General features: G+C 45.7%; 1 protein-coding gene across 1 annotated transcript in view; it reads right to left on the reverse strand.

The window, feature by feature from the left end:
- PAH (phenylalanine hydroxylase) overlaps positions 1-18,076 on the reverse strand; it is a 54,593-nt gene that overhangs the window by 20,226 nt on the left and 16,291 nt on the right. Inside the window, exons 3-4 of the mRNA XM_036300787.1 lie at positions 16,908-17,091; positions 4,057-4,145 (exon numbers count right to left, since the gene is read on the reverse strand). Of these exons, the coding sequence (XP_036156680.1) occupies positions 4,057-4,145; positions 16,908-17,091 (273 nt within the window). The remainder of the gene's footprint in view (positions 1-4,056; positions 4,146-16,907; positions 17,092-18,076) is intronic.

An 18,076-nucleotide genomic window follows, 5' to 3' on the forward strand; every position in this document is an offset into this window, starting at 1 on the left:
TGGCACACTCCTGAGTAAGACCTATTAAAAATTATGCAAACCTTAAGCAAAACAAATGTTACAGTGTTCCTTTTCAAAGTCCTATCAGATCACTATTTAACAAGCGCACTGCGTGCTCCAGGGGCATGGACATTTGCTTGAAGTGCAATTTACAACTTAGTAAGGCCCCAACACTTCAAAGTTGGATGCTGAGTAATATTTATTCAAAGTTCCAAAATATTTATTTTATGATCCTGTTGCAAATTATTTCTGTCCAGTAGAAAAGAGAACACTCGCAGTTATGGCTTTCCCGCCTTCTGGGACATTGGTAATTTGTATATCCATCTTTGTGATCTTATTCCAGATCTCTATTTTTCAATGACCATATATACTTTGGTCTCTTGTGTCTTCCATTGCACTATCTTTGTCATCTTGCTGGGTTCCCCATTCCTGAGTCCATGGATCTTTGACACATGTTCACTATATATACCTGTATAACAGTTGTTTCTAACTTTTTAAAAAATTACACTTTGTCAGAACAACTTAGTTGGAATGCAACAAGTCATTGATAATGACTCAACTGGTTGACTTTTAGGATAGATTCTGACAGGCCCTCAGGTAGGTGAGCAGAAGGAAGAGAAAAGGAGACAAGTATTGGAAATATAGTCCTGGTCTTGGGGAAGAGCAGGCTCTTATTGGCGAGTAGGAAAAGTTAATGCCTATACCATGAAAGATTGAAAAGCAGTTTGAGAGATTTGGATCAAGAACAGAAATAAACACAGAAGAACAGTTGTGTTTGCTCACATTTTCCCCACTGAAAGCTCCCTCCAGTGTGGGTCTTCATCTAGACACAGAGGCAGGTGTTAGGGAAACTGAAAGAGAGAGCTCTGAGGTTGGGGTCTGTGTGGTAGGGGCTGCTGGTATCCCCTTCATTATCTCTGAGAACATTGCTAAACTACTTTTCTCTGCGTCCTTACTAAGTTAGTTGTGGGCCTGTGACTGAGCTGTAGTCAGTGGAATTTGAGTGAAGAGATGTGAGTCACCTTCCATCCTGGCCCATATGAACCTCCCAGGAGCCATTCTCTGTCTTTTTCATGCATGGGCACCATGCTGAGGCTTCAAGGACTTGGAGGAGGGTGCAGCCCTTAGTTGGAAGGAGACTTGATCTCTGCAAGACTGTGTGGAGCGATTTCCCTATTGACTACATTGGAAATAAACTTTCCTTGGGTTAAGCCATGGAGGTTTGGGGGCTGTTTGATAAGTAAGCAGTTAGCCTACCCTGGTTACCAGAGGGCTTAACTCAGACCTCCCTGTTTGGGAACTCCTCCCTAACCATTCTGCCCACAGTGACATTAAAACTGACAGCATAGCAGTAAACCTGGTGTTTACTCATATACATTTTTGCTTTATGATTTAGCCAAATATTACCCAAACTGTATTCCATGGAACACTACCATTCAAGATAATGTTGGTAAGGGTCAATAAGGGGTTCCATGGGTAAATAAGTTTGAGAACCATTAGGTGAAATGAGTTTCATTTTTTCAGGACTTTCCAAAACCTCTAATGAGACCAATGAACTTGTAAATGCTGAAAATGGGGTTCTAGAACACAGCAGCATTTCCCGCCTTGATCGTGAGATCTTTTTCATAGACTCTAGTTCAGGACACATGTATATGTCTCACTTGCATATATCTTATGGCTCCTGTGAGGTTATTATAAGTCATGACATGGTGAATTTATTTTGACCTGATACTCTGTGCTCAAAGTATAAATCACAAGGACACAGCTCTACAGCATGAGTGTGGGAACCACTGGGCCTGGAGACCAGCTGGATGGGAGGCTCTAGGGAGGCCAAGATATATGAGTTGGGCCTTAAAAGTAAATAGAGGCCTTCCAGCAGGGAAAGGGCAGCTGGGGAATAAGGAAAAGCATCCCTGGCAAAGGAAGCAACGTGGACCAGAGCACAGAGGCTGAGAACAGTTGGAGAAAGGAGAATTGCTTTTAGAAATGGAAATCAAACAAACCCACTTGGATTCTGCTTGCGAGGCTTAGGATTGCACCCTCAACCCCACTGTCATCCCTTTGGGAAGAATAGCCACTCTCCCTTCTTCTCTCAACCTTACAACTGAAGGCTCCTGGAAAGAAGATATCCTGTTTCATTAATCATTTCAGCCCCCTTCCCTGCACATGGCCTGGGACATGGCTCACGGACACAGAAGCCCACACAGCCCTCTCTGGCTGAGATTTCTCATTGGAAAATGAGAAAGTACAACCTTCCCACAGGTTAGAACATTTAAGTTTTTAAAATGCAGGGAAAGCATTTAGCACAGTGCCTGGTACACAATCCATGCTCAAGAAATGTGCTTAATAAACACAAGTGGAAGGCAGACAGAGGACAGGGATGAAGAGATGGCAGGATGGAGGAGCCGATACAGCTAGCCTATTTCATTCCTCTTCATCTCTGTTTTGGGAACAATCCTTTCCTGGCTCATTTTCCAGTGCGGCTGTGTTGGAGGCCCTGGTGTGGGCTATTGGGTCAAACCTCAGTGCCTACTGCCAAGAGCAGGGGTCAGGGCGAGGCGCGCTCCTCCTGAGCCTGTGGGACAGAGAGGAACAGAGGGTCCTCTCGGAGGAACACCTCTGCCCACACCCTGGAGGGCCTGTTCTGTTCTTGGCCCATCTCTTCCCAGATCGGATGAGAAGCCACAGGAAGGAACAGGGAGAGCCTGGCCTCTCCTCAGGGGGACAGTGTACCTGATAAATTGTATTTTTACGATAAAGTGCATGTCACTGAGAGGCCAGGAAGCCAAAGATGTGGGCTGGGCCTGTAAGGAGAAATTAACTCCAGAGTTTTAAGATCAGCTCCATCTGCCTCTCAGAAGACAGACACCAGGACAGTGATGGGGAGATGGCCATGTCTATGGACTGGCCTCTGCTCTCACATCCCCAAATGACAGGGGGTGTACCCAACGGAAAGGATGTGGGGCAGGGCAGGGGTACTGGAGGTTGGTAAGAGGAGAAAGGCCACGATGGGCCAACCCCATTGGCTGGGTCAAAGGTCATCAGACAGCTTTGCAGAGAAACCATATCTTTGAAGATGCTTCGCTCTCAGGGCCCCCAGCCAAGAGGCCCCAGACAGAGACATGTCAAAGGTGGGGGGGGGGGGCATTCACAACTTACTCAACTGTAAGGACCCCTTGACGTGAGGAGAAATTAGACTGTGAGTAAAACACAGACAGTCCCTTAGTGTTGGACTAACCCACTGCAAATGGAAACAACCTTCAAGTAATTTAAAGACGAATGGAGCAACTTGCCTGGGCAGACAGTAAAGGACAGTCAACATGATCATGGTTGAACCTTTTGCCTATAGAGGCTGCTAGAACTGGCTCTGAGCCAGGCTGGGCTGCTCCATCCCAGGACCCCCAACCCCATAGAAAATGGGGATAAACTCTCCCCACCTTGGTCCTCTAACCAGAAGCCATTAAAGGACCCCCCCCCCCCCCCCCCGCCCATAGGTCATGGGACACAGTCTGATTTCTCCGTCTGGTACGTCAGATCTTTTAAAACCTGACCTTCATACCTACCACACCAACCAGCCCTTCTAAAATATTCCAGGTACTTTCAGGACCCTGAACCTTCGCATGTACTATTCCCTCAGATGGTACTGCCTCCTGTCTCCTTGTTTGATTAGCATCTTCCACTCAGTTTTCAAGATCTAGTTCAATGTCACCACTCCCCACGCCCCATAGATCTGGCAGAGTTGTTAGTAGACTTTTCTGTCTCCCAAGCACTTGAATTAAACCTCTGTGATTTTAGAAAGTCAGAAAAATAAAGATTACTTACATATCTGAGTGTGTGTGTGTGCACACACTTACATGCATATGTTATATATAAACAGTGGTTTCTAGATATAACCCATATTTGATCTAACAATAATAATGGCTATGATGATGATTATGATGAGTGAGTAGGCACTCAATAAAGGACTGCTGTACAAGAAAACAAATAAAGACACATTGCTCCAGAATAGGATGGGGAGGAACCAAAAGCATCTCATGGGCAGGGCCATGGACTCACGGGGTGGTCTGCATCCAGTTCCGCTCCATAGCTGAGGATCTGGTTGGCAAATCTGTCCAGATCTTGAATGGTCCTTGGGAACCAGGGCACTGCAACACAGAAAGAGCAAAGTCCTGAGTGGCAGATTGGCAGGACACAGTCAAGGTCAGAAGTCAGAAGTATGCAATCGGCCCCAGTTAGTCAAGTCAATGGGGGTGAAAGTGGAGTTCCAGACAGCCATCAAATTACTGATTCAAACACTATATCCCGTTTCCCTCAAAAACTTTTTTTTTTAATTTCAGCTTTCTTTAAGTATAAGTGACAAAATGTTAAGATATTTGAAGGGTACATGACTGTGATTTGATATATGTATACATTGAAAGGATCCCAGCACACGTTTTAATTAGCACATCCATCACCTCACACATATTTATCTTCTTTTGGAGGGGTATGAACATTTAAGTTCCACTCTCTTAGGTAATTGTGAGTATACAATACAGTAGTACCAACTATATCACTGTTTTATATATTAGATCCTCGAACCTTATTCACCTTATAGCTGAAAATTTGTAGCCTTTTACCATCCCCTATTTCCTCCACCCTCAGCTCCTGGCAACTACTTACCTACTCGCTGTTTCTATGAGTTTAACTTATTTTTTAGGGTCTATATATAAGTGATACCATGCAGTATTTGTCTTTCTCCCTCTGCCTATTTCACTTAGCATGTTGGAAACTAATTTTAAGGCACATTCCCAAACATTTCCTCTTTCCTGGAGATTTTCTCTGAATTATCTCAAAATTCATCTCCCTCCCACCTATCATAGTAGAGTGGAAGAGTTTTTGATGTTTTTCTTTAGCAGCAGAATATATATGCAATCCCAGAATGTAACCCAGATTAAACCAGAGCTGTTCTATTGTCAGCAAGGATGAGCCCGTGAGACCCCATCTGCCTATCACAGGTCTCCCTCCCAACGGCCCCCAGGCATCCTGGCAGACTCTTTGGATGCCAAAGCCCATTTGGAAGCCCCTGGTGAAGCAGAATGAATGGAGTCAGGTGGCAGGATTTGAGGATGCTCAGCAGAATCCAGGGAATCCATGGGCTTGCGTGTGTTTGGAGCAGCATAATGGGAAAGAAGATGGGGTCTGAGCTGTGTGGCCTGCAGACACTGGTCATGCAGAGAGAGGGGCCCCAGGAAAAAGAGTAGGTGGTGGCACCCAAATCGCTATGGCCTACAGGAAATAAGGCATCCTAGGAGTGGCACTGTCCCAGGAATGAACAGAGACTAGGACATTTTGGACTGTAAGGTCCATGAGGGTAGGAACTATGAGTGCACTGTAGTTCCAGGTGCATAGGGGGAAAGGAGGGAGGAAAGGAAGAAAAAAAGGGGAAAAGGGAGGAAGGAGTAAAGGAAGGAAGGAGGGTAGGAAAGGAAGGAAGGGAGGGAGGAAGAAAGGAAAGAAGTCTGGTCATGTTAACATGTAAGGCATTAATAATAGTAACCATCATGCATGGAGTGTTAATTCTGGTTTAGTTGCTATTTCTGAAGTGTCTCCAACATTAGGAAAGTATTATGACTCCTATTGTTCAGATGAGAAACTGAGGCTCTGAAAAGCCTAAATAACTTTTATAATCACACAGGAGTAAGAAAGTGGTGGACCCAGAAAATAAGAAGAGGACGTAAGTAGACATGGTGGGGAGACAGTGAAGTGAGCCCAAGGCACCCCTCATTCCCCTGAAATGAGATTTAGGGGAAAGGATGCTGAACTTGCAGTCAGCCTGGCCTGTGTTTGAATCCAGGCTCCAACTACCTACTTATCCTCCCTGTGCTTCAGTCCTAACTATAAAAATGGGAATAACAGCAACAATACTGGGAAGAACAGCAAACATTTTTTGAGGCCTTACCATGTACCAGGTGCTTGCTTAGCATTTTGGTTGGAATGCCTCTTTTAATATGAGGATTGCTGTGAGAAGTAAATAAGAATGTAGGCAAGGCGTGCAGCCCAGTGTCAAGCCCATAAAAGTAGCTTTCCATCTGGGGCAAGTTATTTCTGATTCTGCTCAAAGGCTCAGGTTGTGCAGGAAAGAACATGTCTGCCATCTAGTGGTCAGACTGGGGAAATGTCATACATGATCTACACAGTTCACCAAAACAAGCAGCTTTTCTCAGCAGCGTTAAGGTTCATTTTTAAAAAATTTTTAAAAATAGAGGTTCATTTAGACTAGACGCAGTGGTCGGAAAACTGTGGCTCACGAGCCACATGCAGCTCTTTGGCCCCTTGAGTGTGGCCACGAAGGTTCAATCGCACTGTACGTGCGTGCCAGCACGTGGTATTTTGTGGAAGAGCCACACTCAAGAGGCCGCAGTTTGCCGACCACTGGGTCACTAGAGCCTTGTTTCCACAGGTCTGAGGTGCTATGTGAATAATAAAAAGTAACATTGGGTACCATTCTAAGTATTTGACCTATGAGGTGGGTGCTATTGGTCTCCCCATATTACAATGAGGAAGCTCAGGTACAGAGAGGTTGAGGGGCAAACCCCAACACACACTGCGAGAAAAAAATGGTCAGTATTCTACTCAGGCTCGGCTATTCCACCGTCTCGTCTCAGGCCTTAACCATGAATCCACCCCACCACAGGGGCTGGGGGCAGAGCACACTGGTTTGGACAGCTGCCTGCCTGATTGTCTTTGCAGCTTCCCACCTGGGGTTTCCATGGCCCCAAAGCCCAGCCCGTATCTCCCAATCAGCTCTCTGTGATGAGAAAACAACAGGAACAGAGATGGGTCACAGAGTTGGACAGTTTGGGCTGGAACACCGTCTCTGCGCTGACTATCTGTGGCACCCAGAACTTCTTTGTGCCTCAGTCTTTGTAGCAACAAAATGGGGATAATAATAGTGCTATAAAGTACTACTTTAGAGGAACAATACGAGGGTAAATGAGTTAATATATGTGACTTGCTAAGAACAGTACCAGCACATCGTAAATACAGTTGACCCTTGCACAACACAGGTTTGAACTGCACAGGTCCACCTGTACATGGATTTTTTTCAATATGTATTCATCGATCGTTTGTTATCAGTAAAGCTTTTGGTCAACAGCAGGCTGTTAGTGGTTAGTTAAGTTTTGGGGGAGTTAAGTGATACTTGGATTTTGACACAGTACAGGGGTCAGTGCCCCTAACCTTCTGTTGTTCAAGGGTCAACCGCACTATTATTGCTCAGCTACAAACTCCAGGGAATTATTTTTACTCTGCCCTTAGCTCAACATAGCACAGAGGACAAAAGAGAAAGCCTCCCATCAAAGCTAGAAGGTCTGCCACTTATTTTTTGTATAATTGACCAAGCATTTTACCTCTTGGAGCCTTAGTCTCTTTATCCACGAAATGGACAAAAACTATCTGTCTTATTGCATGAATTAAATTAGCAAATGTGGCCGAAACCGGTTTTGCTCAGTGGATAGAGCGTCGGCCTGCGGACTGAAGGGTCCCAGGTTCAATTCCGGTCAGGGGCATGTACCTGGGTTGCGGGCACATCCCCAGTAGGAGGTGTGCAGGAGGCAGCTGATCGATGTTTCTCTCTCATTGATGCTTCTAACTCTCTATCTCTCTCCCTTCCTCTCTGTAAAAAATCAATAAAATATATAAAATAAATAAATAAATAAATTAGCAAATGTGACAATCCCAGCACAGTGACTGACCCAACATAAGGGCTCAGGGTTAACCATTAGGATGACAACGATCTTAATGATGATAATATTTAGAGGCGGGGGGGGGGGGGGGAAAGATGGGGGAGAAGCAAGACTAGAATCGGGAAGCTGGTGGTCAGCCCAGCTCTGATATTAACAGGCTTTCTAATCCTGGGCCTCAGTTCCCTTCTCCATAAAATGTGAGTGTTTGGATTCACTTGCTGCTGCAATCCCTTTTGGGTTTCAGATTCCAAGACCTATGGGATGCCTGTGCCGGGCTGAGGCTGGCCTAGACACCTGAAAACACACTTCTGGTTCAATCTGTGTGCAACCTCGCTTGTTTCTGGAAGTATCGTCACTACATTTGTTCCGCTCCCAAAATGCATTGCCCCTACCATTTCTGTTTCTCCTCTCACCAAAGAAACAAAGATCTCTATCCCACAAATAGAAGCCTTTGGGCCCCCACCTTAATTCACAGCTGTGCATGCTGGCTGTTTCTCAACTGAACGCCAGAGGGCAGCAGAACCAGAATATTTTCAGCTCTGGGTGGCTGTGTGCGTGTGTGTGTGTGTGTGTGTGTGTGTGTGTGTGTGTGTGTGTGTCCTCCAAAGGGAAAACACTAGTTGAGCCACATAACTTAGTTCAGACCCCTTGGTGGAGAAAAGTGGCAAATTTGGGAAGTTTGCAAAGACTCAAAGGATTGAAGTCTTGATGAAGCTAAATACAGCCTATGTATTGTCTGGGTAGAAAGAGGACCCAGCCAGGCCTCCTGATGAGGAGTTGACCAGCTCTCCCCTTGGAGAGCAGAAACAAGGCTGAAGGAAATGAGACCCAGGAGAGGCAGTTCGAGGTGTTGGGAATATAGTATCAAGGTCCCGACAGGCCTCGATTTCTGGGGAAGAGGCCAACCGGAGCAGGGCTGTGAAGCAGGCAGTGTGGGGACACCACGGGCTCCAGGGACAGAGACTGCAGAGGACCCCAGACAAAGTCAGGACCAAGCCTTTACATTTGTGCCTGATCTTTATACTGCTCAAAGGGTGTACACACCCTGGACTGGAAGCCAGCAGGCCTGCGTTTAAGATTTCTCTCTCCCACCCCAAACTGCATGACTCTGAGCATGTCACTGGATGCCTGAGCCTCTGGCTTCTCATCTGTGAAATGGGTGAGGCAGCCAATCCCTCACTGGCCTCCTGGGTTGGGGTGAGAAGCAACTGACCAGCAGCAGGTCAGTCTGTGTCTTCATTACACAGAGACACTTATCTAGTGAAGTAAGGTGACGCTGGCCACTGGTGGCAGGGCTGGATCCAGTCCTGTGTCTCCATCCTCTACAATGGGGCTCTTCCAAGTTTCCCAGCCAAAAAATTATAGCTACTGTTTTTTTCTTTAAAGTTACATTTCTTTTGAGAGCTTACGGTGCACCAGAACCTGTGCTAAACGCTTTCCTTTCATTATCTGCTTAAATTCTCAGAGCCATCTGAGGTGGTACCATTATTATTTCTGCTTTACTGATGAGCAAACTGAGGCCCAGAGAGATGAACAGACTTGCTCACGCTCCCTGGGCTCCCTGGGCTGGAATTAGAACTCTGCAGCTTGTGGACTCCACTGCTGTGCTGGGCTGGCTCAGAATAAGGTAGGCGGTGCACAGGTCCTTGGTTTTAGATTCCCGTCCTCTCTCCAGGAGAGGGAAAGGAGGTGACCAACCTGAACAGGAATCTAAAGGCTCTTGAAGATAATCCCCAGAACAGCCCGGGCCCTCCTACCTTTCATCCCAAGCCTCTCTGGATTTAGAGGTAGTGACTTTCTAATACCTAAGTTCTCAGCGCCTCCCACACATTTTCTCTTCTTCAGTGAAGGTCACAGGCCTCCCCACCACCCGGTCTCACTCACAATGCTGGGAATGGAGACTGACCCCCATGACCCAGGCCTCTGTTTTGAAAAGTTAAATCAGATTAGTTCATTAATGACCTTTGCAAATACCTCGGTGGTGGGCTGGCCTCTGTGAGCCCCTCCATGGCCTCGCGGACTGCCGGGCTTGGTGGTTAATGAATGACTTAGGCAGCCTGGTGCAACAGAGGCCCTCTGTGAAGCCAGAGGCACACAGGGAGGGGCAGATCATTAATGAATATTGATTTGGTTCCAAGGGAAGCAGCCCGCGGGAGAGCTGGCCCTGGACACCCACGTCGTGGTCTCATTAAGTTGGGGTCAACTGCTCAGCTCAGACACCAAGAGGAGACTGGCTTGGGAGGGCTCCTGAGCCAAAGGGCCCCACGGGCCAGGGTCAGACCAGGCCCCTTAAATTTATAGCAATTCAAGGTGCAGGCTGAATCCCATCTAACCCCCTCCCTCCACCAGACTTTCACCAGCCCCAGGGTTTAGCCAATGAGGCACCCAGGCTTATCCCAGGCTTGTCCCAGACTTCTGCCTCCAGCTTGTCTCGGTGAAAGCAATAAATCCTCCATTTCTTAGGCCCAAAATAGAAGGATGCTCCCCACCCCCTCCTCCCTGGCTCCTGGGTGTCTCTCCTCCAAGGCAATGGCCTCCAGCCCCCAAGAAAAGCAGTCCCTGTGCTAATCACAACATCTCCCCCTGAGAGAGGAGGGTGGTTCACCAACATCCAGCAGCATGAAGACTTTCAATGTGTTGTTGTTTTTTCTCTTTGAAGGAGCATCTACTTGCTTTCTAGAGAAGAAACACTCTTTAGGAAAGCCTTGGTAAGGAGTGAGCCAAATGTTGGCTGGTGGTGCCAGTCTCTTTCCCTGTCCCTCCTGGACAGGGCAGTGGCCAGGCATGGTGGGTTCAGAGCCCACTTCTATAATTGACATGGTAGGCAAAGCATTTGCTTTCTCTCTGTCCATATGTTAAAATGAGAATGAGAACTGGATGGATGAAAGGGATCTAGCCATGAAACAAAGAGTAAAAATGTGTTGAAATAAATAAATGGATGGAATGAGTAAATGGTTACGAATGAAATAATAAATACATTTTTTTAAATGGCCTGCAAGGTGCCCAGCTGGTGTGGCTCAGCTGGCAGGTCACATGCACCAGGCAGTCACCTGTTCAATTCCTGGTCAGGGCACAACCCAGGTTGCAGGCTTGATCCCCAATAGGGGGCATGCAGGAGGCAGCCAATAGATGTTGCTGTCCCATCAATATTTCCATCTCTCTCTCCTTCTCACTTTCTCTCTCTAAAATCAATATATATATATTTAATGACCTGCAAGGTCATTATTCCACTCACCAATCTAAACTAGAACTGTCCTCCCAAATCCTTTTTAAGATGTCAATATCTCATAAACATATTTTTTTGCAGGTTGCCCACTCTATCCCCAAATACCAAATTCTGTTTTCTGAGCATTCTTATTGCCCTGAGATCTGATTACCTATCACTTACAACTGGAGTTATGGTCAAGCTACATCCTATCTAATAATAGACAAAGATTGAAATTGACCGTACCTTCGCTATGCCTCCCATTGGCTATACAGCGAGATATGCAAATTAACTGCCAACAAAGATGGTGGTTAATTTGCATACGTAGGCTCAAAGCGGCGGAGCAAAGACTGAAGGCAGCTCCCACCGCCAGAGCCACGAGAGGCTTGTTGAAGGCGCCTCTGGTTAGAGCGAAGGCCTAGGTCCTGGGTGCCGGAGGAAAACCGGTGCCGGCAGCCAGGGGAAGGGAAGGCCTATTGCACGAATCTTTTCGTGCAACAGGCCTCTAGTTGGATGATAAAAAAGACATCTGAAGACTCTTCCATAAAATGTCCATCATCCCCCAGGAGCCCTTCCTTGACCTCCCTTGCTTCAGAGGACTCAGGCCAGGCCTAAGGATTTAGACAAGGACTTCACCAGCTGTCACCTTGGAGATCCGGGACAAGGTTTAAGGAAGTAAGACCTGGGAGAAGCAAGTTCTGGGTGTTGGAGAAGACGGGATATGTTGAAACAAAAGTCCCATTTCCAGCCACCAGGACATATGGCAACATCAACACATCCAGCAAGCATCCAGGTAGACTGCAAATGGCCATCAATCTGTGCGTTTTCACAAACATGCAAATACATGGTCTCCTGCAGACCCAGGACCACAAGCATCTACAGCCCAGAGAGGCACCCCTGGGCCAACTGAAATGCATGGGAGGAGGTTTGGAACTGAAAAGGGGACAAGGAGAAGGAGGGAACGCAGAACAGAGGAGCAGAGGAAGGGAGAGAAGAAAGGCAGGCACAGGTGACGGGAATGGGAAAACGCCTAACCATCTGGACCTCCCTCCAGCCTTAACCAACTTCTCCCTAAAGATCCTTATCATCTCTTTGAGAGTTAAGATACCTTTGAAAAATCTTGTCTCTTGAAAAATATGTCTCTTAAAAAGTATGCGCGCACACACACACACACACACACACACACACACGTGTGTACCATTATGCCCCAAATTCAGGGTCTTTTCAGATTCCTCCAAGGAAACCCTATCCTTCTCCCGACAAGTGATCTGAAACTTCAGCCTCATCTTGGCACTGCCATTTGGGGCAGCGATATTGAAGCAGAAAAGAGAAAACTCCAGAGGGCTGGGAAGGGCAGAGATGTATGAGAGGAAAGGAATGAGTATAATGATGTTGCTTTAGGCCTTCTTGCAGTGATTTTCCCCCTTAAATCATTGCTTCATGAATTAATACAAATAAAAAAGAAATAAAATCCTAATTGCCCCCAGGCTAGATAGATAGATAGATAGATAGATAGATAGATAGATAAAATAAATAGCCCTCTACCCCCCCCCCCCCCACACACACACACACAAGCACACACACGAGCAATCTGGACACCTTTTGCTTCCACACTAGGATCTTCATAATCACCACAGCTTGAACAAAATCCACTAAATGTCCATTTGCTTTTGGAAAATAATTCCCAACAGATACTTTTCTCCAAAGGCGATGATCCTCTACTTCCGTCTAGCCCAGACATTTGGTCCGTCTGCTTTTGCTGGCTGCAATCTGTCTCCACGTAGGAATTTCCCACCCCCCTCCAAATGCAATGTCATGCAGACGACTCAAAGGCAAAGGTAAAAGGATTAGGAGATGGGTCGATGGAAGATATTAATGCTCTTTTATGTTGGGTTGAAGAAGGATTTGAAGTCATCAGCAGACAGGGTAGCAGGAGAATAGACCTCAAGTATTCAAAAGACTCTCTGGGTTAAAATCCTATTAAACTCACATCAGCTTCTCCAGGAGGTATTTGAGAAGGTAGGGGTTTCTTTAACTTGTCACCGTAATTAACCTTCTCTTAAGCTCTTTTGGGTGGGGAACGTTTAGCAATTAAGAAACTGAAAAGTTTCATTTTCTATCACCCACATGGCCTTTTGAATGGTTTAAACACTAGAATGGAAAGTGGTTTAGCCTAATTGATTTGAGGGGTTCAGATCTCCCACTTCAACTTGCTGTCAGACTTGCCCCTGTGGTCTGAGCCCTTCCCTAGACAGGGCATTTTGTCAAGTGAAAAGAATCAAAGGTTCGGATCTACCATGATGCTTTTCTTTCTCTCATCATCCTCCCACTGAGCTCTGCAGAAAGAGCAACTTTGCAAAGGGATGGCTGTTTCCCCTAAAAAAAATCTGCTTCTGGGCCCAGGTTTCACTTCACAAGAACTACCCCCAGAAGCCCAAAGGGCCCGTCTCTCTCCTCAGGTGCAAGCTTACCAAGTTTCAGCATCACCTGTGTCCCTAGCATCTGTTCTGTTACAAGGACGTGAAGGTCAGGAAACCCTGACAGGTAGGGGCAGCCAGTATAGGATGGGGCGGCCAAGCGTCTGAAGAAATGAGGGTCACAAAACGTGCTTTTTTAAAGACTTAGTCTTCAGAGTTTTTCTCCACCAGGTAGAATGTCAACCCAATTTTAAATCTCAGTACTCTGTTAGGGAATCAAAACTGTGCTATGTTCAGCCCCTGTCCCTCGATGGTATCCACCTGGATGTCTTGTTGCCTCCGTCAGCCTGTGAGCTCCTTAAGGACAGGCAGTGTGGCCCTCTGTCACTCCAGCTCCTAGCACAGTGCCTGGCACAAAGCATCACTCAACACACGCTTACCCACGAATTCACCGGATCCCCTCTGTGCCTTAAGGCAAGTCACGGCCTCTGTTTTGTACCATGAAAAATTAAGGAGTCTGTTGGGCTGCATGACCTCAGAGGTCATTTTTTAGTTCTCAGAATCTCTGAAAAAGGAGCTGTGTGGGGGCTGGCTTTTCGTGGCTCCTGTGCTCGGGCCATTATTTATAGCAACCGTGATCCTGGTATAGAGAACATCTATTAAGCCCTTGAACACACTCTGCACTGCTCTCGATGCTCCACCGCTGTTATTTCATTAATCCTACGAAACAGAGATTCTTGTTGTTCCCAGGTGATACAGTGGGAGATCGTAAAGGCCAGTGATTTTCCCAAAGTTCTATTAAGCGTGGTGTCCCCTGGTTTCCAAGTCTGGGCTCCTAACTCTTCTTCCACGGCCGTTAAGAGCCTCCTTTCTGAGCCTCCAGTTCAGGCTGCCAGCCCTTCATCTGATCTACATACATCTTCCCTGGCTCCCCAAGGGGCCGTGTGCCTGCCTGTCAATTGCTTTGATTTCCTACCCCAGGGCCGCAGCTGGCCAGGCCTCCACCTGCTCCAAGCAGAGGCAGAGCTTGGCCCCGGGTCCAGCAGGGCCTTTGTCCTGAGAGCCTGCACTCCTGTTGGGAGCAGGTGGCCGGAAAAGCAAAAAGAGATGATCATCAGGGAGGCAGCTTGGAAGGTGGAAGGGGGAGGCAGGCAGACAGGGTGGATCCGAGGAAGAATTCCAAGTGCCCTCCCACCGTGACCTGAGCCCATGAGCACGATGACCACCCCCGGCAAGGGCAGAGCCCTGGATGGACTTGCTTGTGTGACAGCCACAGGAGGACGAGGGCAGAGGAGTAGAGATCTCCTAGGAACGCCTTGGAGGCATCTTATAGAAACTGTGTCGATGGCCTGTGCTAAGAGGCGGGTCTTGTTTCATTTTAAAGCATCTCTGCCTATTAAAATGCTATTTTCAGTGACAGGGCCCGAAATCCTCTTGACTTAAACTCTTCAGTGTTTTGACAAAAATCTTTTGATTGTACAATAGAATTTTTTTTTAGCTATTTAGAAAAACTAGTTCTTCTCGGCAATTGTACTCCTGCGTATTTACCCAGATGAACTGAGAACTCGGGTCCACATAAAAACCTGCCTATGAATGTTTATAACAGCTTTATTAATAATCATCACAACTCAGATGCAACCAAAGTGTCCTTCGACTGGTGAATGGATAAACCAAATATGGTACATCCATACAATGGAACATTATTCGGCACTAAAAGGAAATGAGCCATTGAGTCACAAACAGATATAAAGAAATTAAATATATGCTGCTAAGTGAAAGAAACCACTACATACTCTGATTCCAACTATATGCCATTCCAGAAAAGTCAGCATCACAGAGACAGTAAAAGATCAGTTGTTTCCAAAGGGACCAAGTGAAGAAGTAGAGAAGAATCAGTGGAGCATGGGGTATTTGGGGCGGCAGTTAAATCAACTGCATGAACCTGGAATGATGGATACATGACACTATCCACCATTGTTGATCACCATGTCATTATCTGCATCTGTCAAAACCAAAAGAGCTGCACAATACAAAGCATGATCTCTAACATAAACTATGGACTTCAGTTATTAATATTGTATCACTACAGCTCATCAATTATTAAAAATTTAGCACACTAATGCAAGATGTTAATAACAGGAGAAACTGAGGTGGGGGGGGGGGAGAGAAAGAGAACATGTGAGAACTCTCTGTACTTCCTGCCCAATTTTCCTGTAAGCATGAACCTGCTCTAAAAAATAAAACATTATTAAACACTAGAGGCCCAATGCAAGAAAATTCATGCACTTGGGAGGGGGGGTCCCTCAGCGAAGCCTGAACCCTCTTGCAGTCCGGGACCCCTCAGGGGATTCCACCTGCTGGCTTAGGCCCACTCCCCATCAGTTGAACATACTTAGTGCTGCTGAGGAGGTGGGAGAGGCTCCCACCACCACTGTTGCGCTTGCAGCCATCAGCCCAGCTTGTGGCTGAGCGGAGCTCCCCCTGTGGGAGCACAATGACTACCCAGGGGCAGTTCCTGCATTGATCGCCTGCCCCCTGGTGGTCAGTGCGCATCATAGCAACCAGTTGTTCCCAGTCGTTCCTCCATTAGGGTCAATTTGCTTATTACCCTTTTATTATATAGGATAGTTTATCTGAACATGTTTTGTATCCTGAAAACAATCACATTGTTCCTCTGTATTCCTTTTAGGATACACATAATGGTAACAACAACCACATACTATCATTCACCAGATGGGCAGTATATGTATGATCTCATTTAACCCTCACAGAAACCCCCTGAAAAATTGAGGTCAGAGCAGTGAAAGGGACTTTCCAGGGGTCTCAAAGTCTTTAAGTGGAAGAGGTAGGACTTGAACTGAAGTCTGTTCAAGCCCAACTTTATAGCCCTACTTTGTTGACTTATTTGTTCAGAGGTCATCAATGGGCAGCACTTCAACAAGTCAATAAGGAGACAGGGCAAGTCTTGACAACTCCTGGATTTAATCATTCACTCCCAAATATTTGCTCAGCACTTGTGTTCTAAGCACTGGGCTAAATTCACAGAATATAAATATTTTTTAAAAAAATACTCCTTCCGCCTATAGGAAGCTCATAATCTAGAGAAAAAGACAGATAAAGAAATGAAAGCCCTAGGACAAGGGCAGGCAGTTGCCAGCTACAGAATCTACATACTTTGACAAGGATGTGGGGACAGCCCTCTGGTGGGAATGGAGATGACCATGGAATTTGTCTTGAAGTTGTGTTTACATAAAAAGCACCCTCGACACCCTAACCATCCTCCCTCTAGAGATAGGAGATGGAGAGCATGACAACCCAACTCAAGAATGAAAAATATATAAAAATTTCAGCAGCAGAAAGAAAACAATTAATATAAAAAATAGCTCTCCAGAGGAAGGGGGGAAAGAACTAACATTTACTAAATGTCCAAAATATGCTAGGCTCTCGTCTAGATCCCTAGCCTACATCCTCTCGCTTAAACCCCCAATAGCCTTCCAGTGTAGATATGATTATAAACAGAATATAGAGTAACGAGGGCTTCAAAATTCTTCTCTTTCTTACCTGTGTCTTTCTTCTTCTCTCGGGAAAGCTCATGCACAGTGGCACCAATTTCATGCTTCAAGATCCTAATGATGTTGGCCAGAGTAGGCATGCTGCTCTTGTCCAGACTGGTGAAGATTTCATACTCATCTTTCTTTAAGCGCGAAGGTCTGGATTCAATGTGGGTCAGATTTATTTCATTCTCCTAGAAAACAGAATTGGGCATGTGAAGAGGACAGTTGTCATGAACGCAGACCAAACACACCAAACCAGAGCAGAACACACCACACAAGGAAATGCAGACAGATGGTGAATAGGATTTTCCAAATCAGAGTAGAAGAAAGTTCTTGAAGTTTCACAAGTTGTCTATTTTCTTTTTTTTTTCAAAACCCAATAACAAATGGCAAGAGGTGAGGATATAGTTCCAATACTGCAGAATTTAACCACATGGAAATCTGCTCGAGGCCTAGAGTTGCAACTATAGATGTTGATTTGGTTCGAATGTCTAGGACAGTGTTTGCCAAAAATATTTACATAGGAAAACTCCCTTTCCCAAATGAAATCCCATGGAATCTCAATAATAATATCTCAATAAATAGATAATACAGAAGCAACATTTTTCTGCTTGAACGTGGTCCATAGGAGTCAAGCTAATTGGGTTTAAATCCAAGTTCTCAATTATATTGGCTATGAGACCTGAAACAATTTACTTTATGTTTCCAATCTTCAGTTTCCACATCTGTAATTTGGTGATAAAAGTGACACCTGCTTCATATATTTATTGGGAACATTCGATGAAATGATACATGTACACTGCCAGGTACATGGTAAATGCTCAGTAAAAATTATTTAGCATAATTACTGCTCACATGTTTATTCAAATATACAACAAATGTGTAGGCAGTGTCTACCAATACCCAGGACTCTTCTGGGTGGTTAGGCTATATCAGTGAACAAAACAAAGGTACTTCTCTTTATAAAAGCTCCCACTCAAGTTATAGGGAGATAAACACAAACATAATGCAGTACTTAACAGGACAGGACAGGACAGGACACATGAGGCTTTCTGAGAAGGGGAGAGGCTGCTTGTATTAAATGCCACAAAAATAGTAATTGCTTGATATACCTACTCAAATTCACTGTCTTTAGCTGGTGAGATTTCGCTATTATGAATTTGTAATTAAAAAGTG

Source organism: Myotis myotis, unplaced genomic scaffold, assembly GCF_014108235.1.
Source record: "Myotis myotis isolate mMyoMyo1 unplaced genomic scaffold, mMyoMyo1.p scaffold_m19_p_3, whole genome shotgun sequence".
NCBI classification, from domain to species: Eukaryota; Metazoa; Chordata; class Mammalia; order Chiroptera; family Vespertilionidae; genus Myotis; species Myotis myotis.